The 27,668-nt window shown below is 61.9% G+C and overlaps 3 protein-coding genes and 1 non-coding gene across 4 annotated transcripts in view; 3 read left to right on the plus strand and 1 right to left on the minus strand.

Moving 5' to 3' along the window:
• Positions 1 to 13,253, plus strand: NOL8 (nucleolar protein 8). The gene is made up of 16 exons (XM_051977542.1): positions 1 to 454; positions 1,838 to 1,900; positions 2,546 to 2,624; positions 2,957 to 3,092; positions 3,241 to 3,309; positions 4,160 to 5,935; positions 6,203 to 6,319; positions 6,755 to 6,868; positions 7,200 to 7,290; positions 9,488 to 9,626; positions 9,771 to 9,848; positions 10,246 to 10,490; positions 11,221 to 11,359; positions 11,604 to 11,674; positions 12,542 to 12,624; positions 12,754 to 13,253. The coding sequence occupies exons 1-16, from the start codon at positions 112 to 114 to the stop codon at positions 12,799 to 12,801; spliced, it is 3,591 nt and encodes a 1,196-aa protein (XP_051833502.1). The 5' UTR covers positions 1 to 111; the 3' UTR covers positions 12,802 to 13,253.
• LOC127557421 (translation initiation factor IF-2) lies at positions 12,936 to 15,418 on the minus strand. Its single transcript, XM_051994365.1, has 6 exons — positions 15,268 to 15,418; positions 14,936 to 15,118; positions 14,228 to 14,401; positions 13,520 to 14,007; positions 13,405 to 13,437; positions 12,936 to 13,094 (listed from the first exon to the last, which is right to left on the minus strand). Exons 1-6 carry the CDS (start codon positions 15,416 to 15,418, stop codon positions 12,936 to 12,938), a joined length of 1,188 nt encoding a protein of 395 aa, XP_051850325.1.
• IARS1 (isoleucyl-tRNA synthetase 1) overlaps positions 14,315 to 27,668 on the plus strand; it is a 20,776-nt gene continuing 7,422 nt past the window's right edge. The window contains exons 1-18 of the mRNA XM_051977661.1: positions 14,315 to 14,376; positions 16,792 to 16,917; positions 17,201 to 17,357; positions 17,470 to 17,589; positions 17,989 to 18,071; positions 18,293 to 18,410; positions 18,768 to 18,915; positions 22,576 to 22,663; positions 22,804 to 22,864; positions 23,240 to 23,335; positions 23,573 to 23,695; positions 24,539 to 24,630; positions 24,889 to 24,987; positions 25,638 to 25,764; positions 26,016 to 26,089; positions 26,176 to 26,370; positions 26,914 to 27,000; positions 27,456 to 27,539. Of these exons, the coding sequence (XP_051833621.1) occupies positions 16,799 to 16,917; positions 17,201 to 17,357; positions 17,470 to 17,589; positions 17,989 to 18,071; positions 18,293 to 18,410; positions 18,768 to 18,915; positions 22,576 to 22,663; positions 22,804 to 22,864; positions 23,240 to 23,335; positions 23,573 to 23,695; positions 24,539 to 24,630; positions 24,889 to 24,987; positions 25,638 to 25,764; positions 26,016 to 26,089; positions 26,176 to 26,370; positions 26,914 to 27,000; positions 27,456 to 27,539 (1,871 nt within the window). The 5' untranslated portion in view covers positions 14,315 to 14,376; positions 16,792 to 16,798. The remainder of the gene's footprint in view (positions 14,377 to 16,791; positions 16,918 to 17,200; positions 17,358 to 17,469; positions 17,590 to 17,988; positions 18,072 to 18,292; positions 18,411 to 18,767; positions 18,916 to 22,575; positions 22,664 to 22,803; positions 22,865 to 23,239; positions 23,336 to 23,572; positions 23,696 to 24,538; positions 24,631 to 24,888; positions 24,988 to 25,637; positions 25,765 to 26,015; positions 26,090 to 26,175; positions 26,371 to 26,913; positions 27,001 to 27,455; positions 27,540 to 27,668) is intronic.
• Positions 15,075 to 15,211, plus strand: LOC127546145 (small nucleolar RNA SNORA84). Its single transcript, XR_007949996.1, has one exon. It is a non-coding gene; the product is annotated as a small nucleolar RNA SNORA84 (small nucleolar RNA).

A 27,668-nucleotide genomic window follows, 5' to 3' on the forward strand; every position in this document is an offset into this window, starting at 1 on the left:
TTTTGCTTCCCTCTGGATAACCGAGTTCGGCTGGCGTTCAAGGGTTCCCTAACTTAGCAGACAAGTGATTTCGATCCATCACCACGAGTCGCGACGGAGATACCAGACAAGATGCAAAGAAGACAGGGATATAGTCCGGAAACGGAGCGACCGACGGGGCGGGAACGGAGTCCCGGAACTTTGGATAGGGGAATCCGGGTCCCGCTTGCGGGGAAGAAGGAGAACGGACAGCTGCGCATTCACGTGACCGGAAGTCGGAAGCACGTGTATCGGAAGCCCGGGCCGGGCGAAGAGGTTCAGCTAGTGAAGAGCACCATGGCTGCGAGCCCCGGAGAACGGCGGCTCTTCGTGGGCGGCCTCGGGCCCTCGGTCACGCAGGACGACGTGCGTGCGCAGCTGGGCCGCTTCGGGGTCGTGTCCTCCGTGGAGCTCGTGTCTCGGGTAAATGAGCTCGGTAAGGCCAAAGGGAAGGGAGCCCCAGCTCCAGTTTCCGCGCTGGGGCCGTCACCGGGTCCCGGGATCCCGCTTCGGCCCCTTTTCCCACTCAGAGTCCCGCAGGGCCCTTTGTCTCTGGCCTCCCCGAAGCCCAACGTCCCGCCCCCATTCCGGAGCTCTTTCCGTCAGTTGTTCCAACCACTCTTGGCGGGTGCGCTTAGTGAGAGCTTGCTGAGTGCCCCGAACTTCCCTCAGAGGGAAGGTTGGGGGAGGGAGCCTACCCGCGTGCCTGGGGCACACCAGAGGTGCTAAATCCGTGCTCATGGTGCCTCATTCGGAAAATGGAGGAGCGGCAGCCCCCCCCCCAAGCAGCTATTAAACTCTTGCTGTGTAACGGTCTTCTGTGGGAAGATCTGAGGGTGAGGAGATGAGCGCCCCGGCCCTGGCTGACCTGGAGCTCTCTCCCTCCCGTCCTCCAGCTGGAGGCTGACCTCTGACCCTTGTGGGAGCCAAGGCCGGGACTCTCCCTGCATATGCATCTTTGCGAGTTCTCTCCCAGCCACGCCCTCCTCGCACGCTCCGCGCCCACACTCCCCGCACACGCTCCCTGCATGCTCACCCCCGCGCCCTCCCCGCACACACTCCCCGCGCCCACGCTCACCCCCACGCCCTCCTCGCACGCTCCCCGCGCCCTCCCCGCACACACTCCCCTCGCACGCTCACCCCCGCGCCCTCCCCGCACACACTCCCCGTGCCCACACTCCCTGCACACGTTCTCCTTGCGTGCTCTCCTTGCACACGTTCTCTTTGCACACTGTCCTTGCACACTCTCCTTGCGTGAGTCCTCCTTGACCGCTCTCCTTGCACGCTCCCTGCGTGTGTTCTCGCACTCTCCTCTCGCGCTCCTTGCTCGCCCTTTGCTAAGCGCTCTCTCCTGACCCGGTGTGATGTTCTCTGGGAGCGCCTTCCTTTCGCTCAGAAATCCCCCCAGACGCAGCCAGGAGTCCTTTATCGGCTCCTCCCTTGGCCCGGGCAGCTTTCTTAGCGGCCCCTCCCTCTCCCTGGCTCCTGCCGCTCGTCCTCCGCCGGCTTCAGCCTCCAGCACGAAGGGGGACGATGGAATGAATCTGTCTCAGCCTCCGAGAGCTTCCGGCGCCTTCCTGGCTCCGAGGCTTCTCCCTTCCACGCCCCACACTGAGCACAAACCACTCCTTCTATGGCTAGGAAACCGTTATCTATTGTAGGGTCAAGTCAGTGCTGAGCCAGGCTTGACCGCTGTCTCCTCAGTTCCACTTAGTTAGCACCTTGTGAGAATCCTAGCAGCCCGTCACGGTTTCTGCTAACGCCCCCCCCCCCCCCCCCCCGGTCGCGGCTCTAACCCGCTTTGTCCGCTCGCTCCCAGGGCTCCCGGAGAAGACCTTCGCCTATGCCAACGTGCGGCTCTCTGAAGGTGACCTGAAGAAGTGTGAGTGTCGGGGCCTCCCCGTGTCTGCTCCCTTCTCTCCCTTTATGCGCCCCGTCCTGCGGCAAGGAAGGCTGACGGGCTGGGTCTCGGGGATCCTCGGTGCTCCCCCACAGCTCTCCCAGGGCCACGAGCCCATCGCTTCTCTCCCTTCTCCGAGGTGACATTGGGGGGGGGGGTGGCTCGTGAGTCCCCTCCCCCGTCTGGGCAGAGAGGCTTGAGGTCCTGGTGGGCAGACCCTGCAAGGCCGCGTGCGCAGCCAAGCTCCACTTTCTACAAGGGGACTTTTGTGAAGCCGGACCCGAGGGTCCCGCGGTCAGAGGCCAGGCCACCCCTGGGGCAGGGCCTGGTTCCCAGTGGGGTTGGGTGGGCAGGCCCACATTGCCTCTGAAAATCTGGGTGTAAGAGGACCTGGGCAGTGGGGGTTGGGACGCAGAAAGCGGGGGCCTGTGAGTCGGCACAGAGCCAGGAGCCGCACACAGGGCACAGCCACGCCACGGGACGTTCCGGGCCCGGCTCTGGGAGGCCCCGATGCCCTCCCTGCCCGAGCTGCTGTGAGAAAAGTGGCAAAAACCTTGTGTTTGGGGCGCCTAGCTTGGGGGCGCCCCCTGGGGCGGGCACAAAGGAAAGGCCGGTTCTGTTCTGTAGGTATGTCCGCTTTAAACAAGACCACCTGGAAGGGCGGCACCCTGCAGGTCCAGCTGGCCAAAGAGAGCTTCCTGCACAGGTATGGCGGGAGCCATGGAGGCCAGAGAGCATACCTGGGGGGTGGGGAATGGGGGGAGGCTGTACGTGTGCAGAGCCGCAGCAGCCGGGGGGGGTGGGGGTGGGAGTGAGCGTGTGCACATGCCCCAGAGAGGTCGGGGAGCAGGTCGCACCCTGCAGTGGTGCAGTGCCCGAGTAGGGGACCCTGCAGCCTTTAGAAGGGGCTGGGGGGAGCAAGAGAAGGCCGAAGGACACCAAAAACATGGGCCTGACCCTGGGTGCCAAGATGCCCCCCTCTCCTGCCCGGGGGCACAAGGGTTACTCTGGCACCCTGGTTGGCATTCTGGGTTTCAGGCTGGCAGAGGAGAGGCTTCAAGCCAAAGCGCAGCAGGAGGCCTGCCCACAAGGGGGCAGCACAGCCAGCCCACCCACAATCTTGGAGTTCCATATGAAAAAAGCTGTGCCGGGAACCGAGGTGCCGGGACACAAGGCAGGTGCGGGAGACCGGGGCGGGGGCGGGGATCCCCCATCCCACAGCCAAGCTCCACATTCGGCCCCTCCTCCCCCCCACGGTCATGCGGCTGGCCCGTGCGCTCGGCGTCCCCACCGTCACATCATCCATTTCCTTTCTGCCGTAGGACTGGGTCGTGAGCAAGTTTGGTAGAGTCCTGCCCGTCCTTCACCTGAGGAGCCAGAACCGGCGTAAGATATCCTTTCCCCTGGTCCTCCGCCTTTATGCTCGGTCCCCCAGCATCCGTGTGGCCCCGCGGGCTCCCCGTATGTGCTTGCTCAGCCGCGGCTGTGGAAGAAGCCTCAGGCCGTGGGAACCTGACAGTCGGGATCGAAGGCTGCGGCCGAGCCCGGTTTGTTTACAGAGGGCTCCCTGGCCCCAGAGCCAGACGCGGAGGCCCAAGCCCTGGCTCTCTCCCACGCACGCATTTCCTTGGTCCCCAGGGTTTGGCCACCTTCCGACAGTTTGACTGATGGAAGCCCTCGGGGCTTAAGCCTGCTGGGAAGCCCACGTGCCCTCATAGGTTTCATGGAGTCAGCGTTAACTTAGGCAGGTGATTAAGGGACGTAGGCTGGATTTAGGGAAGGGGCCCGTTCCCTGGAAAGACTAGCAGCATCCTTGGCTCGCATTGAAACACCACGGATAAGCTAGGAACTGCATTGGGGGATTCACCCCATTGGCTGCCCCTGCATGGTCAGCAGTCTCGTGGGACCCGGTCCTGATGGTGGGCCGTCTTGAGTGGGAACGTTCCCTTGGGAACTCCGAAGGGGCCACCTGGGGCTCCTGGGTTCTGAGTCACCCTCACCCAACCCAGAGTGGTTGCCGCTAACTAACGATGTAGCGTGAGCTTTGACACGTGCAGAGGGTAAAATGTTAGAAATGTAGAGGTACAAAGACTCCCAGAGATCACCTTGCTTAAATTACTCGCTTTCCAGAGGAGTAAACTGAAGGCCCCAGAAGCCCGGCTCAGGGTCCTCTTTCTGGTTTTGCAGAATGTTTGTTTTTCTGTTAAACGACTTTTGTTTCCTACCTTAACTTTTCCTAACATCTTAAAATACGATCCATCAAAATATTGCCACAACCTAAAGAAGTTTGAGCAAGACGTCACAAAAACCGTCTCCGTTTCTGACCTCACTTGGAAATTGGAAGGGGGAGATGATGTGATGAGTAAGAAGCGACAAGGGCAGTTCCCTGCCTTCAGAAGCCATCCAGTGAAGAGAGCAAAGGTGGAGGGCAGTCCCTTCCCCTCCTCCCGAGCCGCGGGACGTCCTGAGCCGCCATCTGCAGCCCACCCAAACACGGCGCGTCCCCAGCCAGCTGCCTCCCAGAAGGCCCCGAAGCCAGAAGCGGGCCCCCTTCGCTCTTCAAAGTCACTCAGCGTCCGAAGCAGAAACGCCACGTCTGATGACGACGTTGATTCTGAAGAAGAATTGAAAGCCATGATAGCAGAAGAGAAATCCCGAAGGCCTGCCCTCCCCGAGACAAACGGCACTGAAAGGGATTCCTTTGAAGTGGTCAGCAGTGACTTCAAGCCAAACCCCCCCAGAGCGGGGGGGACACCCAGAAGACCCCAGGCCCCTCGCTCAGACAGCCCCGCTCAGCTTGCCGAAGACGACCAGGAGTACGACTCGGGGGACACAGACGAAATCATTGCCTGCGGGAAAAACGGCGACCAGAGCAAAGACGAGCCAAAAATGTCACCAAAAGAGAAACCCAAAGCAAAAGCGAAGGCCGCTGTGAGAAACGGAACAAATTGTGCCCGTGCTACCCGTGGGATTAACAAAAGGGAGTCAGCCGATTGTACAAAGCACGTCACTAAGAAGCCGGGGGGCGCGCCCCCCGGATCCGAGGATGGCGAGTCTGAGGAGGATCTGGACTACGAAGCCATGATGACTAACTGCTATCGCCTGGACCTCACCTTGACCGACTTGGAAAAGCTGGCAACCGAAGCTGCCGAGGGCCCTGGGGGGAGCGTCCGACGGACTAAGCGGGCGCTCCCCGAGGGAGAGGGTGCCGGTTCTGGCCAGAAGACTAAGAAGGCTCCTAAAGGGGCTCGGTGCATCAATCCCAAGGACATCCTGGCTTCCCTCTTAGAAGGGGAGGAGAAAACCAGGGACCAGAACCCACCGAAGGAAAGTATGCCGAAAGCCAAGTTTCAGGCTTTCAAAGGGGTGGGGGCGCTCTATGGCGGGGAGACACCAAAAAGGCCCTTTAGGAACGGTGGAATCGCCGCTCATGTAAAAGCACCCAATTCTCTGAAACAGGCAGCATCTCCCATTGGTTCTCTGGGAAAACAAGCCTTTGATTTGAATACTCTTTCTGGTGATGAAATGTCTGCGTCCCAAGATGGGAGGGAAGCGGAGGAGGCAAACAGCCCTCCACATCATCCTAAAAAACCGCCAAGGAGGCGGGCAGCCACTGGAGAGCAGCTTGATGCTGGCCCCTCCCCCTCCCCTGGTTCTGCTTCTGGCCTGTCCCCGTTGGGCTCCAAGAAGCCCTCGAGGCTTTCTGCAGAAACTTGTAGGATGGACTCGAGAGGGCGTGGTGGCCTTGGCGCCTCGGCAGTGGGAGACCCCTGCCGGGAAAGCAGTGATCCCGTCACCCTCGGACCCCCGCCAGGGACGGCCTCTTCTCGTGTGCCAGAGAAGGACCCCCCGGGGACGGTCCAGAAGGAGCCGGAAGGTCCCCGTGATGCTCCTGCCGATGCCGTCGGCCCTCAGAAGCCCTCTCAGGATAACGAGAAGCGCTTGGCGGCCTTGGAGGAGAGGAAGAGAGCGCGGGAGCTGCAGAAGCGGTTGGTGCACAGCGCTCTCTCCGGCTTGGTGAGTGTCTTCCTCGTGAGCCTGGGCAAAAGCTCGCTCCCCAAAAGCCCCCACACTTCCCTGAGGGGGTTGAAGCACATTGGCCAGCTGGGTTCTTGTCTACACTGGCCTTGCCACCAGGGGACCAGTGGTTTTCTTGGCTCGGTGTGGCTGAGTGCCAGCTAACGAGCGGATGCAGAGATGGTGCCCGCCGTCTGGGCGCGCTGGCTCTCGCTTACGGTCCGGATTCGGGGCTGTAATCTCGCTGCCTCTTTCCTTGCCTCCCAGGACGGCCGGCCAGTGAGCAAACCGACGCACATCCTGTTCAACTCCGACAGCGAAGAAGAGACGGACGTGAAAGGTGACGCCCATGAGAAGCCCCTTCCGGACAGTGGCGGCAAACGAGTAGGTGGCGATGGTAGCTCCTTCCCAGGGCCGGCATGGCTGACGGGCCGGGGCGCCCGCTGCCCGGGCGGTTCTGTGGTCGGGCCCCCTTCTGCGGTCTGTGTGCTGCCCGGCCGGCTCTCTGCTGGCGTTGGAGGATCGCCTTCCTCCTTTGGGGAACCTCCCCTCCCAGCGAGGCTGCCCGCCTTCCCCGCGGCTCCCTGCCTCTCTGCACTGGACGACCTTGGGTCCTTCCTCTGACCCCTTCCAGACTGAACTCCGGGCCTTGAAGCCCAGAAACGAGTGCGGATCCCGCTTGTGCCCCTGCAGTTAATGTGGAGAATTCTCCGGGCCAGCTGGCTTGTGGTGGAGCTGTAGGGAGAGGGTTCTGGGACGTTATGACTTAGAGACCCTCCAGCTTTAGCGCAGCCGTAATCGCCGTTTGGGTTTTTTAAGGATTCTAAAGCCTCCGGGAGACTCTTTGAGAGCAGCGAGGACGAGGAGGAGACCGAGGAGGACCGAGCCCGCTTCCAAATTAAGCCCCAGTTTGAAGGCAAAGCTGGAAAGAAGGTTGGTGACGGGTGACCTGGGTGATTGGGCGGCGCTGCGGCTGCGCCGAGTCCTGCTGGGCGCACGGGGGAGCCGGACGCTTGGGATTCTCTCGGGTTTGGTAGGAAGGTGTGAGTGGGCTTAGGAGTTGTCTGGGCTGGAAATCCCAAAGCCCTGAATTCAAGTTCCGCCCAGGACAGGCTGGGTGACCCTGCGTAAGTCATGTGATCCCAGAGTCGCTCTTGCCGCTCTGAGGTCGAGGGATGGGCTGAGTTTTGTCACGTGGGAGTCCCAGGTCCAGTGCCCATCCCTGCCCCTCTGCATGGGGTTATTGTCTGTTTTCTTCGGACAGCTCATGAGTTTACAGTCCCACTTTGGCGCTGATGACCGGTTTCGAATGGACGCTCGCTTTCTGGAAAGTGAGAGTGAAGAGGAAGAGGAAGGTGAGTTTTATCGTTCCGCGGTTTTCCCCGCTGACAACCAGACAACGAGATTCTTACTGGAGGAGCCTCGCTTCATCCCCACGCCCCATCCGGAGATTTAGGGCCCCTCTCCCTCCTACCTCTGTCACCTTCCTCCCTCTTCCTGTTTCTGCCGACTTGTTCCTTGGAAGAGAAATGGATGGAAGGAATGACAGTCTTTGAGGGAGTGGAGCCGTCTGGGCAGAGGGTCAGACAGGGCAGGGGGCAGGACTGGGACGCAATTTCCTTTTGAGACAGCCCCCAGTGAGTATCAGGAGGGAGACACAAACCCGGCTCAGCTCGGCCCTCATGGAGCATCTTAGACAAAGGTGTAGACGGGGGCGGGGCGTGCGGCCTCGGGGCTTTCCCCTGAAATGGTCTTTTTCTTTCTGTAAATAGTATTTGTTTCTTTCCTTATTACGTGCAAAGGTGTTTTTAAAATTAATTTATTTCTTATTTTTAAATTTAATACGTTAGCGCCACTAGGTGGCGCAGTGGATAGAGCATCAGCCCTCAAGTCAGGAGGACCTGAGTTCACATTTGCCCTCAGGCACTTAACACTTCCAGGCTGTATAACTCTGGGCAAGTCACTTAACCCCAACTGCCTCAGGAAAAAAAAAGAAAATTTAATACGTCACATGTAAAATTACAATTACACGTAAAGACCATTTTCTTAAACACATTTAAAACTAAGTTCCAAGCCCTCTTCCTTCCTCCCCACCGCCCTCTTGTGCACGGGCAGTCGTGCAAAATTGCCATCCGTGTTCCCTGTGTTACCAAAACCAAAGCCCAGGAAAAGCAGGAGAGGCGGAGGCTGCTGGGATGGGCAGCTCTTCGTCTGGGCGTGGGGAGGCTCGGGCATCTCGGCTCGGTTCGTGGCGGCGCGGGGAGTAGCTGAGCGCGCACGAGGCGGCTTTGGCCGCGTCTGCTTCTGCTCCTGGGGGTCTCCCCGGGTGTTTCAGAACCCAGCCTGCGTTCTCGTCGCACAGCCGTGGTCTGTTACACTCATGTGACACAAAGCATTCGCCAACTGACGGGCGTCCCCTCGCTTTCAGAGTTTCTTTTAGAAAGAGCTGCTGTAGATATTTTTTCCTTTGAAAAAGCTCTGAGATCCAAGCCCCGTCATGGCAGAGCTCGGTCTGACAGCTTGTTTACCTTTTGGGGATCGTTCCAAAGTGCTCTCCTGGATTTTTGAATCCGTTCGCAGCTCCACCGACGATGCGCCGGTATTCCCGGTGGGCCACGTCCCTTCCAGTATTCGCCATCCCCTTTTCGGTCCCGTTAGCCAGTCTGGTGGGTGTGAGGTGCTCCCTCAGAGGTCGAATTTCCCTTTTATCGGGGAGTAAGAGCATTCCCCACGTGCCTGAGCATAGCTTTGACTGCTTCACCCGGAGATTACCCGTTCTCACCCTCTGACCTTTTCTCCACCGCGGAATGGCCGGTATCAGAAATCTGACCCGGCTCTCTCTAGATTTGGGAGAGGAGGCCGTTATCAGAGATGCTCGGCGTCCGACCGGGCTCCCCCTCCTCCGATCCCGTCTCGCGTTCTGCGTCCCCCCTGGGGGAGGAGTCAGCTGACTTTGGGAAAAGTTGTCAAACCGAAAATCGATTCCATTCTCTGTTCGACATCTTCACGGTTCGCATCCCCGAGTTTGTCCGGGACGATGCAAACGGTCCCCGAGTTCAGCATTGCTGGTTCTCCTTGGGCTGCCAGAGCACGCAGGGCCCGGAGGCAGGGAGACCCAAGCGCAAAGCCGGCCTTAGACAATTCCTAGCCAGGAGACTTTCATCCTGTGCCTCGGTTTCCAAATGGAGTCAGAACCATGCGTAACAAACAAGTTCTGCAGGGCCGGTCCCCTCTGGTGCCCCCGTCAAGGGAGCTCAGCGCCTTAGAGAGGAGGAAGCGGGCCCGGTGGCTGCAGGAGAGCCCTGGGGGCCGCTGAAGGCTTTGGGACACCCTGCCTCTGTGGGACCCGCAGCTGGCTCTGGTGCCTGCTGGATGCCCGGCACTGCTCGGGTGGGGAGAAAGCACGCCAGCCGCGCAGGGCACATTGGAGGGCAGCTGAGGGGGCACAATGGGGGGCCTCCAAGGAAGCTGAAGACCGGGGAGGGAAATGGGGGGGCTGTAGGGGTCCTGCCCAGAGGGCAGCTTCTCAAATATGGATTCTTTGCCCCCAAGAGCTAAAAGAGGCCCCAACGGCTGAGGAGGAGGAGCTCGTGGCGGAGAAGAGGAAGAACCTGGAGCTGCTCAGGAACATCCTGCACGTGGGCCAGGCTCCGAAACCCAGCCGAGAGGAAGTGGCCTCCAAGCGCTTCAGGTGGGGGCTCCCGAGCGTGGGCCCAGAGGGCAAAACCAGGGCACTGGGCAGGGCCTCCGCAGGCCGGAGGGCCCAAGGCCGCCCCGCCCCTCATTGGCCAGCCGCCCCTCCGGGCCCGCCCCTGACCTCTGCTCTCAACCACAGGAACGTCGTACGCTATGACCCGACGAGGCTGGACCACGCCACGTTCGAGAGGAAAGCCGAGCCCGAGGAAAAGGAGAGGTGAGCGCCCGGGGCCACAGGCTGCCCCCTTGTCTCAGGCAGCCCTGGAGTGGGGGGCTTGGGCTGTCCCCGAGGGAGCAGGCCTGACTGCGGCCTTTCAGGGCAAGTGGCCTTAGCTGTCAAGGAGCCTCCGGGGCCTCCTCCCGTCTACGCAGCCCATGGTGGCTCTGGGCAGACTCGTCCACTTGTTGTTGCCCACTAGATTGTCGGCTCCTTGCGGGCGGGGGCTGCCCCTGCTGCACGTGGCGTCCCTGGCACCCGGGGCCGCTCACTGGCGCTCCACGGCCGCCTCCTGGGCCTCCTTCCCCTTGCCGAGAACACGGCGGGCGTTCCCGTGGGGCGGGCGCTGCCCCTCGGTCTCCGCCCTCAGACCCTTTGTCCCCCTCCCCCACAACAGCAAAGCCAAACGCAGGAAGAAACGGGCCGAGGCCGAGGCGCTGCCCGCCGTCTCCAAGGACCAGTACTACAGCATCGCCGCCGACCTCAAGGAGCGGTTCCGGGCCCCGGAGCCGGAGCCGACGGCGGGAGCCGGCAGCCCTGGCAGCGAGACTCCCGAGGCGGGGGAGATGGCCGGCCCCCCCACGGGCTCCGGCGAGTTCACCTTCTCCTTCTTTGGCCTGGACGTCGGGGAGCACGAGGAAGGTAAAGCAGAGCCTGGGGGGCAGCCCCAGCCTTGACCTGGGCTGCCGGCACTGGCCCGCTAGGTCCCCGTCTCTGATGCCAGCGTCGTTGTTGGGCCCCCTCCTGGGCTGGTTATGGGGCGTGGTCAGCCAGGAAGGCGCCAGCTGGGGTGGGGAGAGTGAGCCCCTGCCCGCTGCGGCCGGCTGCCCCTCAGCCCCGGGGTCCCTGGCATTTCGGGGGGACTACCCCGCTCTGCAGGGCTTCCTTCAGCCCCACGCCCAGGCTCCTGAGTCCCTGCGGCCACGTCCCGTGAAGCCGCTTCCGCCTCTTCTGGGATTCCTGGTCTTTGTCCTGTGCCCTGGGAGGGCGGGTGAGACCTCGGGCCCCAGACTGCAGGGGCTCGCTCCCTTCTGCCACGTGGAGGATGTGTTTCCCCTGTGACGTCATGGGGGGATCTCAGTCGCCGGATTTCTGATGCTTTGGGGGTGTCCCAAGTGTCCTGAGGAAAACCTGGCCCTGCTTGGGCCTGTGGTGCCCCCAGTGCCCACCCCCAGGCAGGGGCTCAGCCCTGGATCTGCACAAGGGCCGAGTCTGCTTGAGTGCTGGGGGCACTGAGGGGCCATCCCCACCGTCCTGCCCGAGGTCCCGGGGTACCCCCAGGCCCCGTCCCCAGGGAGGCGGCTTCTCCCCGATCGTCACAGAGCCAGGAGCGCAGTGCGAGCGACCCTCGAGACCCCTCTTTCTGTGGTAGCTCCTTACAGGGTTGAGACCAAGACAGGAGGGCGCAAGGCCTGGCAGCAGGACCCCCGTTTCCAGGACAGCAGCTCGGAGGAAGAGGAGGAGGAGGAGCCCCGGCCTCCAGATGGGAGCACAGCAGCAGCCCAGCCAGAGTGAGTCAGGCTCGAGAGCCCATCGGAGGGCCGGGAAATGGGGGCTTCTGGGTGGTGAGGGAGAGGCTGACCTCTGCCCTTGGGAGGGCCCCTCCCGCTGAGATCAGGGGCCGGGGCCCGAGCCGTGGATCCTCCCCAGAGAGGTGGGGCCCCGGAGGGGGTATGCTCGGGGAGGGCTCAGGCCCTGCCCCACTGCCCTTTCTCTGGTCACCCCGAGGGACGCACTTCTTTGGTTTTTCTCCAGGGAGACGCCGGCGTCCAAGGCTCTGAGCAGCAGGTTCTTCTTCTTCTCCGAGGACGACGAGCGCTTACGGGGTGAGGCGGGCGGGGGTGCCGGCTCCGGGAGGGTGCGGGCGGGGGCGCGGGGCCCCTCCTTGTCAGGCCGTGCGGAGGGGCCTCCAGACAGGTCCCCGAGGAAGGAGACCCCGGTGCCTCCGGGCAGCCCCGGCCGGGGGGAGCCAGCTTCTCTCAGCCCCAGGGCCTCCCTTACTGTCCCCTGTGCCCTCCTCCCTTTTCCTTCCTCCTTCCCAGTTCGGTCAGAGATGGTGCACCTGGCTTTGGGGGGAGGGGGGAGGTGCGTGTGCTCACGTGTGCGCCTGGGCTTGTGCATCGTATGTGCACAGCGTGGTTGTGCCCGCAGGGGGATGTGGGCCATGTGAGTCATGTGTTTGCCCTCGAGGGCAGCTGGGGTCCCTCCTTGGACCAGTTCAGGTTTGAGTGTCGCCCCTCTCCCCGCCTCACGTGCGTTTTCTGTGCCTTTCGGATCCTCGAGACCCCACGGAGCCGCTCCCAGGATGTGTGGGTGCCCCCTGTGACGACCATGTTTGGGGGACGCCCGCCCCCTGGCTCCCTCAGGCCGACCTTTCTCGACCCCATCCTCGCTCCTGGCTCTGCTGTCAGGGCGGGCCCACGCTCCCCCTAGATTTGGGCCCCCCTCCCGCAGGCCTGGCGCACGGGGTCTGGTCCTGCGCGGGTCCTCAGTGGGGGTAACCCCCCCTCCGGCAGCCGGACCAGGGATGGAGCCTCGGGGAACCTCTGCACCCCCTGGGCTTCTGGGGAGGGGACTCCTGAGGGGGCAGCGCTGGCACGGCGCGGAGGGAGGCCGAGGAACCAGGGGGTGCTCCGGGCGGAAGGACTGGCGCGGCTTTTTCTGGAAACGACGGTTTTCCGTTTTCTCCTCAGCGGGTCCTGGGTCGTTCTGGCAAGGCTCCGGAAGCCAGCCCAGCGGCGAAGCCTGGGAGTCCAGAACCCTGGCTCTGCTGCAGGTGAGGGGGGGGGGGAGAGAGTCGGGGGGGAGGGGTGAGGGTCGGGGGGGGGGGGCTGCCCAGGTGGGCCCCGGAGCCCGCTCATCTCCCTGGAGGCTCCATCCCCACCCCCAGCTCTCCTCTCTCCAGGACTGCCGCAAGAAACACAAATCGGCCCGGAGGAAGGCCAAGCCCTAGGCCACGGCGCCCTTCCCGAGAGGCCTCCCGGAGGACCAGCAGAGGGGCCGCGCTGAAGCCGGTCCCGCCTCGGACACGCGGCCACTCGGCCAGGCCCGGAACTGCCCCGGGGGCCCCGCGGCCTCCTGTGGTCCTTAGGATCGGTGGGGTCCGAAGGCCCTGCCCCCGCTGACGGCCCGGCGAGCGCCCAGAGGCCGGAGACCCCGCCAAGCGTCGTCCTCAGAGTCGCCGGCAGAGGCGGCTCCTGCGTCTCTCTGGGGGCGCCAGACCTTCTGAACCAACGAGGCGTCGTCCTGAGCCACGACAAAAGGCAAAAAGTTTAATTTTTCAAAAGCCAAAGCGGCCCGAGGACGGGCCGGCTGCCACGTGACGGCCACGTCCGAGGGGCCCCTCCCCGGCTCTGTCCGTGCTGACCGCTGTGTAAATAAGATGGCTATTTATTGACGACTGTGCAGCAGCCTCTGTCGCCTGTTTTGACATAATTTAGAAACAGAACTGGGACATCGTGTGTGTGTGCGTGGGAGGGCGTGTGCACTGCCCACATGTGCATGGGGGGGGGCGTATGTGTGTGTGCGTGTGCACTGGAGCTCACTGACCGCCCACCTGCCGCGGAGTCTGGGCCAGGCCCTCCCGAACCTGGGGAAGCCCGGAGCGATGGAGGAGGCCGGACACATTAAGGGGCAAGGGGTGAGGGGAGGGCACGGGGCCGCTCAGGCACCCCTGGAGCCACAGACCCAGAACTTGTTGCTCGGGGCCGTTGATTTGTGGGCGCCTCGGGGAGGGCCCTGCCGTTGTCAGACGGGGAGCCGGGCCCCGAAGGCCACAGGGATGTGAAGAGGCCGCAGGAAAGGGACACGAGGAGGGCCTGGCTGCCCGGTCTGGAGGCCAGGATGGCGGCTCGAGGCTGGCCCACGCCCCCCCCCCCCCCAAAGAGCCGCCCAGGTCCTGGCTGCTGCCCCAGCACCTGAGAACTGAGGGGCTCGAGGCCCCAGGGAGCCTGGGCTAACAATGCAGGGGGAGGATGAGCCTCTGAAGCCCCATAAGTGATAATGGCCCGGTCACGCCGGGCAGGCAAGCGGTGGGAGCTGGGGCCCCGTGGGCCGGGAGAAGCCCCCGAGGAAGCCCAGCGCTTGGGGCCCGCAGCCTGCTCCGGGCCAGATGCTAAGTAGCGGGAACCTGGGCAGTCACTCCCCCCTCCCCCCAGCTCTAAGAGGCGACAAGAGCCCCCGGGGAGCCCCCGTGTCTCTAGAGCGCTTTGCACTTAGAAGCGCCGTCGTTATGGTGATCATGAATTTCTCAGAAGGGGAGACTGAGCCCTGAAAGGGCCAGGGGGAAGGGCTCCCTCGCGCCCCGCCTCCCCGGCTCACTTCTGCTCCCTCTTGTGGACTCGGTCCCGCCCCTCGGCGTCTCCGTTGCCGGGACGCGCGTCCGGCCAATCGGTCGCCGCCTTGTTGGGCGGCCTCTGCCCTGCGTGCTGATTGGCTGCGCCGCCGGCCGGGCCCGCCCTTCCGCTTCCGCTCATGCTTTTCTCTGCTTGCATCATTCTGCCGGGCCGCCGCCGCTGAGGCTCTGCCGGTGAGTTCTGGGGAGTCGGCCGGGCCTGGGGGGAACGGGGAGGAGGGAGGGAAGGGGGGGCGGCCGCAGCCTCCGCGCGTGGCTGGGACCCCGGGGGGACCGAGGGTGGCGCGTGCCCGGCTTCGGCCGCGCTTGGGGGCCCCTCAGTATCTTCTCGCGCTCTGGCGCTTCACCCGGACAGAACTGCGGTCTTAGGGCCCTTCGGCGTGGGGGGGGGGGGGAACAAGCCTAGAGGAGCTCGGCCCTGTCCCCCTGCCCCGCCCCAGCCCTGCTGCCCTCCCCGCGGGCCCGTCCTAGCCCGGTGACGTCACGGCTCCCCTCCCCCTCAGGGAGTCAACAGGTGCACCGAGTCCGGGCTCTCGCCAGGCGGTCCCGCCCCGCTGCTTGCCTCGGTGCCCGCGGGGAGGTGCGCGGAGTACCCCAACCGGCCCGTCTCCCTGCTGTCCTCCCGGAGCCCTTGGCCCAGGGCAGGACTGGCGCTCGGGGCCCGGGCTGGGCGGTCTCTTTTGGTTTAGTTTTCCCTGCTGGGCCTAGTGGTTGAGCGTTATCCCGGACCTACTGCGTGCTTCTCGCTGTGAGGGCTGCCAGCCCTGGGGCGGGGGCGGGGCGGCGGCGGGCATGTAGGGCCCCCCCCCCGTATCTGAGCCCAGGGCGGTCCTGCTGCGCCTCTGCCTTGGCGGCGCTGGGCGCTGACGAGAGCCCCGTGGTTCCTGGACGCTGTGTGTCAGTCTAGCTGTCCAGGCTGGGAAAGGGCCGAGAGGAACGCAAGCCCAGTGATGTAAGCGTGGGGGCTGCGCCTCCCGGCAGCCTCCACAGCCCGGTCACTGGCACACGCCGGTCAGCAGGCACGGCCAGAGCAGCCCTGGGCACCGCCGAGGGGGGCCGGGGCACCATTAACGGGGGCTGGGGCGCCATTAACGGGGGCCGGGGTGCCCCTGGTGGCGATTCTGGGCACCTCCGAGGGGGGCTGGGGCACCATTAACGGGGCCGGGGCGCCTCTGGTGGTGATTCTGGGCACCATTAACGGGGGCTGGGGCGCCATTAACGGGGGCCGGGGTGCCCCTGGTGGCGATTCTGGGCACCATTAACGGGGGCTGGGGCGCCTCTGGTGGTGATTCTGGGCACCATTAACGGGGGCGGGGGCGCCCCTGGTGGTGATTCTGGGCACCATTAACGGGGGCCGGGGTGCCCCTGGTGGCGATTCTGGGCACCTCCGAGGGGGGCTGGGGCACCATTAACGGGGCCGGGGCGCCCCTGGTGGTGGTTCTGGGCACCATTAACGGGGGCTGGGGCGCCATTAACGGGGGCCGGGGTGCCCCTGGTGGCGATTCTGGGCACCATTAACGGGGGCTGGGGCGCCTCTGGTGGTGATTCTGGGCACCATTAACGGGGGCGGGGGCGCCCCTGGTGGTGATTCTGGGCACCATTAACGGGGGCTGGGGCGCCATTAACAGGGGCCGGGGTGCCCCTGGTGGCGATTCTGGGCACCATTAACGGGGGCTGGGGCGCCTCTGGTGGTGATTCTGGGCACCTCCGAGGGGGGCTGGGGCACCATTAACGGGGCCGGGGCGCCCCTGGTGGTGGCTCTGGGCACCATTAACGGGGGCGGGGGCGCCCCTGGTGGTGATTCTGGGCACCATTAACGGGGGCTGGGGCGCCTCTGGTGGTGATTCTGGGCACCTCCGAGGGGGGCTGGGGCACCATTAACGGGGGCTGGGGCGCCATTAACGGGGGCCGGGGCACCATTAACGGGGGCTGGGGCGCCCCTGGTGGTGATTCTGGGCACCATTAACGGGGGCTGGGGCGCCCCTGGTGGCGATTCTGGGTGCCACCGACGGGCTCAGGGCACTGCCGAGGGGGGCTGGGACAGCACTGAGGGGGCGCACAGAGGGGGCTCGCAGAGGGGACCTGAAGCAGGCACTTGAGGCGCACCCTGCGCTAAGGCTCAGAGGGACAGTCCCCCTCCCCTCCCCCCCATACCTGGCTCAGACCGCGGCCTTGCCTCTCTTGCCCTGGCCTTGGCCGAGAGAGGAGCCCGACAAATGCTTACGGGGTTTCCTGCAGGGCCTTGCAGGGGCAAGGGCGCTGTGGGGGAGGGGCTGGGCTGGGGCTCCTGTCCTCCCGACCACCTTCGGGCAGTGACCGCACACGATGGCGTTTCTGGAGAGGGAAAGTCCTGCTTCCAACAGGAAGAGCTGGTCACTGGGGTTGGCCAGGGGCCTCCTGCCCAGGAATCCCGGCCTCGGCGCTCATTCCCGGTGCCAGCCTGGGGGTCGTGGGCCCTCGCTCCCGGACGGCGGGGGCCGTGGGCTCTCTGCGGTTGCTCTCCGGCCGGCTCCGTCCTTGCCGAGCCCTGCTGGTGGCCACGGATCGTGGGCGGGGACAAAGAGTGACCCGCGGCTCCTCTCTCCCTAGCGACAAAATGGTCCAACCGGTCCCAGAGACCATCAGCTTTCCCGAGGAGGAGGAGAAGATCTTGGAGTTCTGGACCCGGTTCAATTGTTTCAAAGAGTGCTTAAAGCAATCCAAAAGCAGGCCGAGGTGAGTGCACGGCCCGGCTCCGGACTAGACCCCCGGGGGGGCCCCGGCTCCGGATCCTGGCGCCCTCGCTGCCCCGGCTCGCTCTCTGGCCGGAAGCTCTGAGTCCCGAGAGTCCAGCCTCCGCCGCCGGCTGGAAGTTCTCCCGGTGTGACTCCGAGGGAGGAGTTCCCACTTGGGGTCTCCTTCCTTCCGGTCGGGGCCCCTTGCTGCCCGGCTATCTGTCCTCAGGCCTTGCTTCTGGTCCCTCTCCCTGGGTCTCCCCTTCCTCCTGCTCCCTCCCCAGGTTCACCTTTTACGATGGGCCTCCCTTTGCCACGGGGCTCCCTCACTACGGGCACATCCTGGCGGGCACCATCAAGGACATCGTCACCAGATACGCCCACCAGAGCGGCTTCCACGTGGACCGGAGATTCGGCTGGGACTGCCACGGCTTACCGGTGGTACGGCTGCCCCGGCTCTCCCTCGGCCACGGCGGGAGCGTCTCTGGGCCCGCGGGGCGGGATGGGGGGGAGGGTGGGAGGCAGCTCGAGCCTCGGCACCTTCTGTTTCCAGGAATACGAGATCGACAAGACGCTGGGAATCAAAGGACCGGAGGATGTGGCCAAGATGGGCATCGCAGAGTACAATCGCCAGTGCCGAGGGATCGTGATGAGATACGCGGCCGAGTGGAAGGTGCCGAGACCCGGCCCAGGGGGGGTCACGAGTTTGTGGCGTGGGCTGTCCCTGGACCCTGCCTGCCTTTGGGGGTTTGTCATGGAGCCGCTGGGCGCCCGACACCGTCCTCTTGCTGCTGCTCCTGCTGCTCCATGCGCGGCCTTCCCCTGGGTCCTGTCCACTCTCTGTCATGTCACGCCAGTGTCGCCTGGTTTTTCTGACATCAGGGACCTCCCATTTCTCACGGTCCAGTTGGACTCTCTCCCCAGGTGACAAGCGGCTCCAGCGTTTCCGGGTCTTTCCCCCACTTTAGCGGGGGTCCCGGGGCCGTCTGCTGCCCCACAAGCAGTGGGTGCCTCCCTGGGGGCGGGTGAGAGAGCCGGGCTGCTCACCGACGGCCTCGTTCCGCTTCCCCAGGTCACTATCTCCAGGCTGGGCCGCTGGATTGACTTTGAAAATGACTACAAGACCCTGTACCCCCAGTTCATGGAGTCGGTGTGGTGAGTCGGGGGCAGCTTTGGGGGTCAGGCTGCCGGGTCCCCCGTTTGTCAGCGCAGCGTCCTCAGCGCTCGGAGTGGGACTGTCCCTTGGCTGCTTTGCCCAACGCTACAGGAGGGGAAGCAGAGGCTGGGCTCCGCGGCAGCGGGCTGCACTCGGCCCTCCCGGCCTGGGCTGTGATGGGGCTTGGCGGGGAGGCTGACGGGCTTCCCGGCTTCCCCAGGTGGGTGTTCCGGCAGCTCTACGACAAAGGGCTGGTTTACCGTGGGGTGAAGGTGATGCCCTTCTCGACGGCCTGCAACACCCCGCTCTCCAACTTCGAGTCCCACCAGAACTACAAGGTAGCTGGGGGGGGGGGGGGGGGAGGCGCGGCGGGCCGGGCGCTGCCGACTGCATTTGATACGCTTTTCTTGGGCGGGGACATGCCTGACAGATTTTGTAGTTTTTTCACAGTGTGGGTGAAAGAAAAAAAGTTGGGGATGTTAATGATCTGGGAAAGCATTTTTCTTGGCGTCCACAAATAAACAAGCATCACACCTGATTTATTCTTTGCAGTTGACCATTGTGCTAAATATTCCTGGGCTTGTTTGGGAAAAAAATAGAATTAAGAGACACAGCGCCAAGTTTGCAGCCTGCAGATCGACAAGTATCACCCCTTTTCAAGGTGATCTCTCCATCTTGTCGCGTCTTCGTTTCAGGATGTCCAAGATCCCTCCGTCTTTGTCACTTTCCCTTTGGAGGAAGACGAAGCCGTCTCTTTGGTCGCGTGGACCACCACGCCCTGGACTCTGCCCAGTAACCTGGCGCTCTGCGTGAATCCAGATCTCCAGTATGTGAAGCTTCGAGGCAAGTAGAGGGTGTCCTCATTTGATGAGCCCCCGTCACCAGGGTGGGGGGGACCCCACTGTCTCTTGGGAGCTCCACGTTGGGCATGGCCCTCGCAGACCAATTCCATTGGGCAGCTCCTTACAGAAAGCTCTGAGGTGCTGCTGGCCAGGTGAGCTTACAGGGCAGTGAGAACCATCAGTCATTATTAGGGGTTTACAGAGCTCAAGCTGCTCTGACTTTGGGCCTGTTTTACCCAATTTGGAGGCTGGGGAGGCAGATTCAGCTCCTGGATTACTCTGGGCTTTCCCTTGCCCTCAGGGTCATTGGAGCAAGCCATTCACTTTTATTAAGCACCTACTGTGTGCCAGAGAGTTTGAGAATGAAGTAGTCCCTAATGTCTCAGAGCTTTAAAGGAATTAGAGTAGGTAATGAGGAAACCTGTTGATCACCCTTGCAGAAGATACGATAGCATATTTGTTGTTTTTTATTATCGTAGCTTTTTATTTACAAGATACATGCCTGGGTAATTTTTCAGCATTGACCATTACAAAACCTTTTGTTCCAACTTTTCCCCTCCTTCCTCCCATCCCCTCTCCCAGATGGCAGGATGATCAATACATGTTAAGTATGTTAAAGTACATATTCAATACAACATATGTATACATATCCATACAGTTACTTTGCTGCACCAAAAAAAAAAAAAAATCGGACTTAGAAATAAGACAAAATTAACGTGAGAAGGAAATCAAAAATGCAGGCGGACAAAAACAGAGGGATTGGAAATGCTATGTAGTGGTTCACACTCAGTTCCCAGAGTTCGTTCACTGGGTATAGCTGGTTCTCTTCATTATTGAACAAATGGAACTGATTTGGTTCATCTCATTGTTGAAGAGAGCCACGTCCATCAGAATACATCCTCATACGGTGTCGTTGTTGAAGTATAGAGTGATCTCCTGGTCCTGCTCATTTCACTCAGCATCAGTTCATGTAAGTCTCTCCAAGCCTCTCTGAAATTATAATGCTACACTTAGAGAACCCCAGAGAATCAACTAAAGAACTACTAGAAACAATTCACAACTTTAGCAAAGTTGCAGGATTCAAAATAAATCCACAGAAATCCTGAGCATCTTTATATATCACTAACAAAATCCAACGGCAAGAGATACAAAGAGAAATTCTGTTTAAAATAACTGTAGACAATGTAAAATATTTGGGAGTCTTATCGGCCAAGGCAAAGTCAGGAACTATACAAACACAACTACAAAACACTTCACACACAAATAAAGTCGCATCTAATCAATTGGAAAAACATCAAGTGCTTTTGGATAGGCTGAGCAAATATAATAAACATAACAATATTATTTAAGTTAATTTATTTAACCAGTGCCATACCAATCAAACTCCCAAGAAATTATTTTACAGATCTAAAAAAATTAGTAACAAAGTTCATCTGGAAGAACAAAAGGTCAAGAATTTCAAGGGAATGAATGAAAAAAATGCAAATGAAGGTGGCCTAGCTGTGCCAGGCCTAGAACTATATTATAAAGTAGCAGTTACCAAAGCTGTTTGGTATTGGCTAAGAAATAGAGAAGTTGATCAATGGAATAGGTTGGGTTCACGGAACAAAACAGCCAATGACTATAGCAATTTAGTATTTCACAAACTTAACAGCCCCAGCTATTTGACACTTCCTTCCCCGGCAAAAACTGCTAGGAAAACTGGAAACTACTATGGCAGAAACTAGGCGTTGACCCACACATGACACTCTGTACCAAGATAAGGTTGAAATGGGTTCATGATGTAAACAGAAAGAGTGATGCTAAGCAAATTAGAAGAACAAAGGATAGTTTGTCTCCAAGATATGTGGAGAAGGAAGGACTTTGGGGCCAAAGAAGAACTAGAGATCATCATTGATCACAAAATAGAAATTTTTGAATATATTAAGTTAAAAAGTTTTTGTAAAAACAAAACTAATACAGAGAAGATTAGAAGGGGAGCAATAAACTGGGAAGACGTTTTTACATTTAAGGGTTTTCATAAAGGCTTCATTTCTGAATTATATAGAGAATTAACTCAAATTTATAAGAATTCAAGCCATTCTCCAATTGATAAATGGTCAAAGGATATGAAAAGAATTTGCAGATGAAGAAATTGAAACTATATGTAGCCACATGAAAAGGAGCTCCAAATCACTATTGATCAGAGAAATGCAAATTAAGACAACTCTGAGATACCACTACACACCTGGCAGATTAGCCAAGAGGAAAAACTAGGAAAAACTAGTGATGAATGTTGGAGAGGATGTGGAGTGACTGCCACACTGATATGTTGTTGGTGGAACTGTGAACTGACCCAGTCATTCTGGAGAGCGATTTAGGGCTAAAAAAGTTATCAAACTGTGCATGCTCTTTGATCCAGCAGTATTAGTACTGGACTTATTCTCTCAAAGAGATCTTAAAGGAGGGCAAAATGTGTGTGGCAGCCCTGTTTGTAGTGGCCAGAAGCTGGAAACTGAGTGGATGCCCATCAACTGGAGAATGGTCGAATAAGTTGTGGTGTATCAATGTCATAGAATATTATCGGTCCGAGAAACGTGTGAGCAGGATAATTTCAGAGAGGCCTGGAGAGACATGAACAGATGCTGAGGGAAGTGAGCAGAACCAAGGGAACATTGTACACGGGAACAACAAGATTATACAAAGATCACTTCTGCTGGATGTGGCTCTTTTAAACATTGAGGTGATTCAGGCCAGTTCCAATCATCTTGTGATGGAGAGAGCCATCTGCTCCCACCGAGGATTGTGGGAACTGAGTGTGGATCACAACAGAGCATTTATTTTCTTTCTCATTTTTCTCCGGTTTCATTTGACTTTTCTTGCGCAGCAAGAGAATTGTGGAAATCTGTACGCATATATTGGGTTTAACATGTGTTTCTACCATGTTTAACATATACTGTATTACTTGCCATCTAGGGGAGGGCCTGGGGGAAGGGGGAAATTGGAGACAAGGTTTTGCAAAGGTTAATGTCAAGAAATTATCCACACAAATGTTTTGAAAACAAAAAGCTTTAATAAGAAATAAATAAAAGAAATGCAATTAAAATAATTTAGTAGTACCACCTTAAAAAAGAAAAATGGCCTGAGTTTCCCTTCCAATGTTCACCCCCAATCCCAGCCTCCCACTGGCCTTATGATTGTTATTCTGATAGAAGGTTTGCCAGCCACTTTTCAGAGTGAGCGCTGGAGGGAATAGAGACGGCGGCTCTGGTCAGAGTAGGGCAGCATGAAACCTGCTCCCTTCCCTCCTCTAGGATCCATCCCCACTGATGGGAGATGCCCCTGCCCCCCACTACAGTCCAAAGGGGCAGAGGGCCTGAGGGGCGTGGCTCAGCCTGCTTCCCACCCTGCCAGTCCCTGGGGCTTGTGGCACCCCTGCCCCCAGAGGGCCTCGGTCTGGGAGGCGGCCTCTGGGTCCTGCTGGTTGCATGGCAGGCTGGTCACTCGCCCATGAGGGGACTCTGGCACAAGAGAAGGCCCTCCTGGCATCAGGGAAACTGAGGCCCCAGGTGTCCCCACTGACTGAGTGATGAGCTAGCACGCATCCCTTGGTGTGGGGTTCCCTGCCTGGCTGGCACTCGTGCCAGTGCCTGACCCCTGCTTCCCTGGGCTGGTTTCCCAGATGCTGCCACCGGAAGGGTCCTGATCATGATGGAAGCCAGGCTGGTGGCCCTGTACAAGTCGGAGAGCGACTACGTGATCCTCGAGAGGTGAGTGCGGGAGTCGCCGTGTTTCCTCCGTGCCCTGCCTGGCTCTGCCCCTTGGGGTCAGCGGCCCCGTCCGGCGTCGTGGGTGATGGAAACAAAAAGGAACGCGTTATTTTCATTGACGAGCCGTCATCCTCTTGTAGGTTTCCCGGCATTTCCCTCAAAGGCAAGCGTTACAAGCCCATGTTCGAGTATTTTGTGAAGGTGAGAGCGCGTCTGCTTTCTCTCCCTCGCAGCCTTCCCTCCCTCCTTCCCTTTCCCCCCTCCCTCCTTCCCTTTCCCCTCTCCCTCCTTCCCTCCTCTGGGTCACTCGAACCCAGGTCCGGTCCCAATGGACAGGTCTTGTCCCAGAGGAGCCGGGGGAGTTTGTGGTGGATGGCTGCAGAGCCTACTGGCCCCTCCCTGCGTCTGGGGCGGGCTGGATGGCGGCCTTTGGCCATGTCTCTGCCGGCCGGACCACGGGGGCCTCGGGGCCTTGGCTGCCTTTGGGGAGAGCCTGGCTCTTCTTCGTCCATAAAGCCGCCCACACTCAGGCGTGGTCAGCGCGCTGACGTGGCCGCGTCCTTGCCTCCCCCGCAGTGCAGAGAAAATGGCGCCTTCACGGTGCTTGTGGATCACTACGTAAAGGAGGAGGAGGGCACCGGCGTTGTGCACCAGGCGCCGTACTTCGGGGCTGTGAGTACGGGCCGGGGCTCCGGCTGGGGGGCTTTTCTCAGTCCCAGCCCCTGGGGGACTGAGATACTGAGACGGGCTGGCGTGTCCCCAGATGCCGGGACAGAAAGCCAGGAGCCCCTCGCCGCTCAGCAGAGGCCCCCGGGGCTGGCAGGGGGCCAGGGCTTCCCAGGGGGGGCACCCGCAGGGTGGCAGGGGGGCCATGCAGAGGGAGCCTGAGAGCCGGTGGCGCTTTTTCAGGACGACTACCGGGTCTGCATGGACTCCAACATCATCCAGAAAGATTCTGTCCCCGTGTGCCCCGTGGACGCGTCCGGCTGCTTCACAGCTGACGTCAGCGACTTCGCCGGGCAGTACGTGAAGGTGGGACGTCCGGGACAAGCCTGCGGGGCTCTGGGGCCCGGGCCATGGGTTCGCCTGCGAGGTTTTGTCCTAGTTTCTCCTTGGGGAGCTGCCGTGTTCCTGGTGTCCCCAACACTGCGGCTCCGTCCCACCCCGAACGTTGAGCCCCGAGCTGGGGTTGCTCTGAGCTGAGACTCCGGCCCGGGGGCAGTGGTACAGGAAGGTGGCGGCGTCTGGATGCGCCCCCTCCTCCTTCCCCCCCATGCAGATCAAGCGCCTGTGCCCGCCAGCTGCCCCTCCCCCAATTCCAGGGCCCTGAGGGTTGGAGCTGCCCTTTGCCATCCTCGGTGCCCAGTACTTGGCTCCCACTAAGCTTTTATGAACACTTACTGACCGGTTGGTTGGTGCAGGGGCATCAGGTGAGAGCCAAGGGCTGGTTCCAAGGCCTATGAGGTGACGAGGGGGCAGGATGCTGGGCATGGGAGCGTGCCCCTGGCAGAGAGTCCCGCAGGGCTGGGAGCCAGGAGGAGCCACGTGCAAATCCTGGCTCTGGCGCCATAGAGCTCTCGGAGCCTCATCACCCCCTCCCCCCATGCATAAAGTGAAGGAGACGATGGCGCTGACCTCCTGGGCGCTGGCCATTAATGTGAAGTCCGTACTCGCTGTTGTCCTCGGGCCAGCCCCCCATCTTCCCCCCCGGGCACCTCAGAGTTAGGTGTCGGCCCCGAGGCCGCCTCTGCCTCCTGCGGCTTCTTGGGTCGGGGGCACATCTCGGCGTGGCAGGTCTGGGGAGGGGCCCTGCGCGCCCCCCGCCGCCTCTTCCTGTTCCCCAGGATCCCTTGTGTGTCTTGTCTCTTCACCCAGGATGCTGACAAGAATATCATCCGCGCCATCAAGGAGCGGGGCCGCCTGCTGCTCGCCGGCACGTTCAGCCATAACTACCCCTTCTGCTGGAGGTGAGCGCCGAGCGGGGCCGGGGGCCGGGACCGTGCTCCCAAGCCCTCGGGTGTGGGCCCCTCAGCCACCTCCCCCCCGCCTGGCGCCGGGCAACGCCTCAAAGCACTGGCTGCTCTCTTGACTTGGGGGCCGCTAAGTCCTGGAGGAGGGGTCAGAGTGGGGAGCACTGTAGGCCAACTGCTCCCCCTTGGAGCCATCCCCTTTGGGCGGCGCGAGGGGGCAGAGGCCCACGACTGAGGCTCCGTCCACGTCCTCAGGTCCGACACGCCGCTGATCTACAAAGCTGTCCCGAGCTGGTTTGTCCGAGTGGAGCACATGGTGGACCGGCTTCTGGAGAACAACGACCAGTGTTACTGGTGAGCCTGCCGGGCCGCGGGCAGCGGGCCACAGAGAGTGGGCACCATGGCCAGTGGGCACTGGGATGCGGGCAGTGGGCCACAGAGTAGGCCATGGCCAGTGGGCACCGGGATGCAGGCAGTGGGCACCGTGGGCAGTGGGCGCCGGGATGCAGGCAGTGGGCACCGCGGGCAGTGGGCCACAGAGTAGGCCATGGCCAGTGGGCACCAGGATGCAGGCAGTGGGCGCCGGGATGCGGGCAGTGGGCGCCGCGGGCAGTGGGCGCTGGGATGCGGGCAGTGGGCGCCAGGATGCAGGCAGTGGGCACCGCGGGCAGTGGGCGCTGGGATGCGGGCAGTGGGCACCATGGCCAGTGGGCACCGGGATGCGGGCAGTGGGCACCGCGGGCAGTGGGCGCCGGGATGCAGGCAGTGGGCACCGCGGGCAGTGGGCCGCTCTGTCTCCTCCCTGTTCCTTTCTTGCTGCGTCTCTGCCTCTCTCCTCCAAATGTTGCTCACACTTGCTTTGCACAGAAGGGGCAGGGGCCCATTTAGAGACCCGGGGGCCTTGCAGAAGGGGCGGGGCAGCCACTGGTCAGGGGCTTCAGAGAGGCGGCTTCGGGCCCTGGAAGACTCCGGGCTTCGCCCTCACGCGCGGCTTTCTCCCGCAGGGTCCCCGAGTTTGTGAGAGAAAAGCGCTTTGGGAACTGGCTCAAAGATGCTCGTGACTGGGCCATCTCCAGAAACAGATACTGGGGCACCCCCATCCCCCTGTGGGTCAGCGACGACTTTGAAGAGGTGCAGGCTCCAGCCCTAGGCCCTTGGGAGGGTCCGGGGAGACCGGCGGGCTGAGGCTGCCCGCCCCCCCCCCCCCCCAGGTCCCCTTGCTGGCCCAGCTCTGGCTGTGAGGCTGACTCGCCGCTGGGGCGCGCTGCCTGCCCGCAGGGGGTGGGGCGGGACTGAACTTGTGGGAGGGTCCCCTCCTTTGTGAGAACCGTGGCCCGCGCCCTGCCTGGGCTGTCTGACCCGGTGCCCGCGGTCCCGGGCAGGTGGTGTGCGTCGGGTCGGTGTCGGAGCTGGAGGAGCTGACGGGGGCGAAGGTTTCGGATCTGCACAGGGAGAGGTCAGTCTGAGCCGGGCGGGCGTGAGGGCTCCCCTCGGGGTCTCGGCCCAGAGCCCCGCGCTCACGGCGCTCGCCCCCTTCTGCAGCATCGACCACCTGACCATCCCCTCCCGCCTGGGGAAAGGCCCCCTGCGCCGCGTGGCCGAGGTCTTCGACTGCTGGTTCGAGAGCGGGAGCATGCCCTACGCCCAGGTCCACTACCCCTTCGAGAGCCGGCGGGAGTTTGAGGAAGCCTTCCCTGCCGACTTCATCGCCGAGGGCATCGACCAGACCCGCGGATGGTGAGCGCGGCGCCCGGCGGGAAGCCCACGGGCGCTGCCAGCCCGGGCCAGACCCGCCGGGGGCTCCGGGAAGGGGCGGGGGCCGAGCCTCAGCCAAGCCAGGGGGGAGGGAGGGGGCATATTTCTGCAGCCGGTCGGGGTCTGCCCGGGGGCGCTTGTCACAGCACCAGGAGCCTCACGCCCACTTTCTGGCCCCGCCTGCTGCTGATTTGCCCTTGGGGCGCTTGGAGGCTCCTTCTGCCTCCCCCGAGTGGGAGGAGGCCCCTCCGGGGCAGTGACCAGGGCCGGGCGCCCTGCAGGTGGCTGAGAGCACAGCCCAAAGCGCATCCTTTCTGCCCGTCTCGTCTGAGGCTTCTGGCTGGAGGAGGCGAGCTGGGTTACCGAGGGCTTGGGGGGGGGGGGGGGCAGGGGCCGCGGCCACCCGGCGGGGGATGAGCTGGGTGAGATCAGGGGGCAGGAGGTCACTCGGGGCCTGAGAGCGCGGCAGCCGTGGGGCAGCCTGTGGGCCCTTCCCGGCCTGCTGACGCTTTGCACCCCCTCCAGGTTCTACACCCTGCTGGTGCTGGCCACCGCGCTCTTCGGGAAGCCCCCCTTCAAGAACGTGATTGTGAACGGGCTGATCCTGGCCAGGTACTTCCGCCCTCCGTGGGACGTCATCCGCAGAGACCCCTTCGGGGCCCTCCCTGCACAAGCTCCCAGGCTCCTTCCCCTTGGAGCCAGGGCCGCGCTCTGACCAGCGGGGGGCCCGACCCCGCGCTCCTGGCTGGGGACACGGCCCTGGCGTCCTCACGATGGCCGGGGAGGGGTCTGGGTGGGAGTCTCCCCAACGTCCTCGGCGCCTTCTCCCATAATTCCCTCGTGGCGTCGTGGGCGTGGCCCCTGCCCAGCCACCGGGGGGCCTTTTGCTCGTGGGTCTGGGCGTCTCCGTCATTGAAGCCTGGGAGAACGCGCGGCTCAGAAGGGCAGAGCGAGAGCTTTGGGAGGAGCGGCCAGTGGCCGTCCTGGGCGTCCTTCCTGGAGAGGGGCTGAGGCCGGCTCCGACCCCCCGGGGGCCTTCCTAAGGGGCCGGGCACGTGTCATTTCAGCGACGGTCAGAAAATGAGCAAGCGGAAGAAGAACTACCCTGACCCAACCTCGATCATCAGCAAATACGGAGCCGACGCCCTGCGGTGAGAAGCCTCCCCGCGCCTCGGGGCCCCTGAAGCCGGCCCCCACCCCTCGCTCGCCCTCTGCCCGCCCAGAGGTGCGGGCCTCCTGAGCTCCGGGAGCCGGGCTGGGAGGCACCTGCCCAAGGGGCC

Source organism: Antechinus flavipes, chromosome 1, assembly GCF_016432865.1.
Source record: "Antechinus flavipes isolate AdamAnt ecotype Samford, QLD, Australia chromosome 1, AdamAnt_v2, whole genome shotgun sequence".
Lineage (NCBI taxonomy): Eukaryota > Metazoa > Chordata > Mammalia > Dasyuromorphia > Dasyuridae > Antechinus > Antechinus flavipes.

Coding starts and splice junctions, on each gene's coding strand:
- NOL8 (XM_051977542.1), top strand. CDS start 112: ATGCAAAGAAGACAGGGATATAGTCCGGAAACGGAGCGACCGACGGGG. Junction 7,291..9,487: donor GAGTGAAGAGGAAGAGGAAG/GTGAGTTTTATC, acceptor TTTGCCCCCAAG/AGCTAAAAGAGGCCCCAACG. Junction 12,625..12,753: donor GAACCCTGGCTCTGCTGCAG/GTGAGGGGGGGG, acceptor TCCTCTCTCCAG/GACTGCCGCAAGAAACACAA.
- LOC127557421 (XM_051994365.1), bottom strand. CDS start 15,418: ATGGCGCCCCAGCCCCCGTTAATGGTGCCCAGAATCACCACCAGAGGC. Junction 14,402..14,935: donor CTCACAGCGAGAAGCACGCA/GTAGGTCCGGGA, acceptor CGTTCCCCCCAG/GCCCGGCCGACTCCCCAGAA. Junction 14,008..14,227: donor CGGCGACCGATTGGCCGGAC/GCGCGTCCCGGC, acceptor GTCGCCTCTTAG/AGCTGGGGGGAGGGGGGAGT.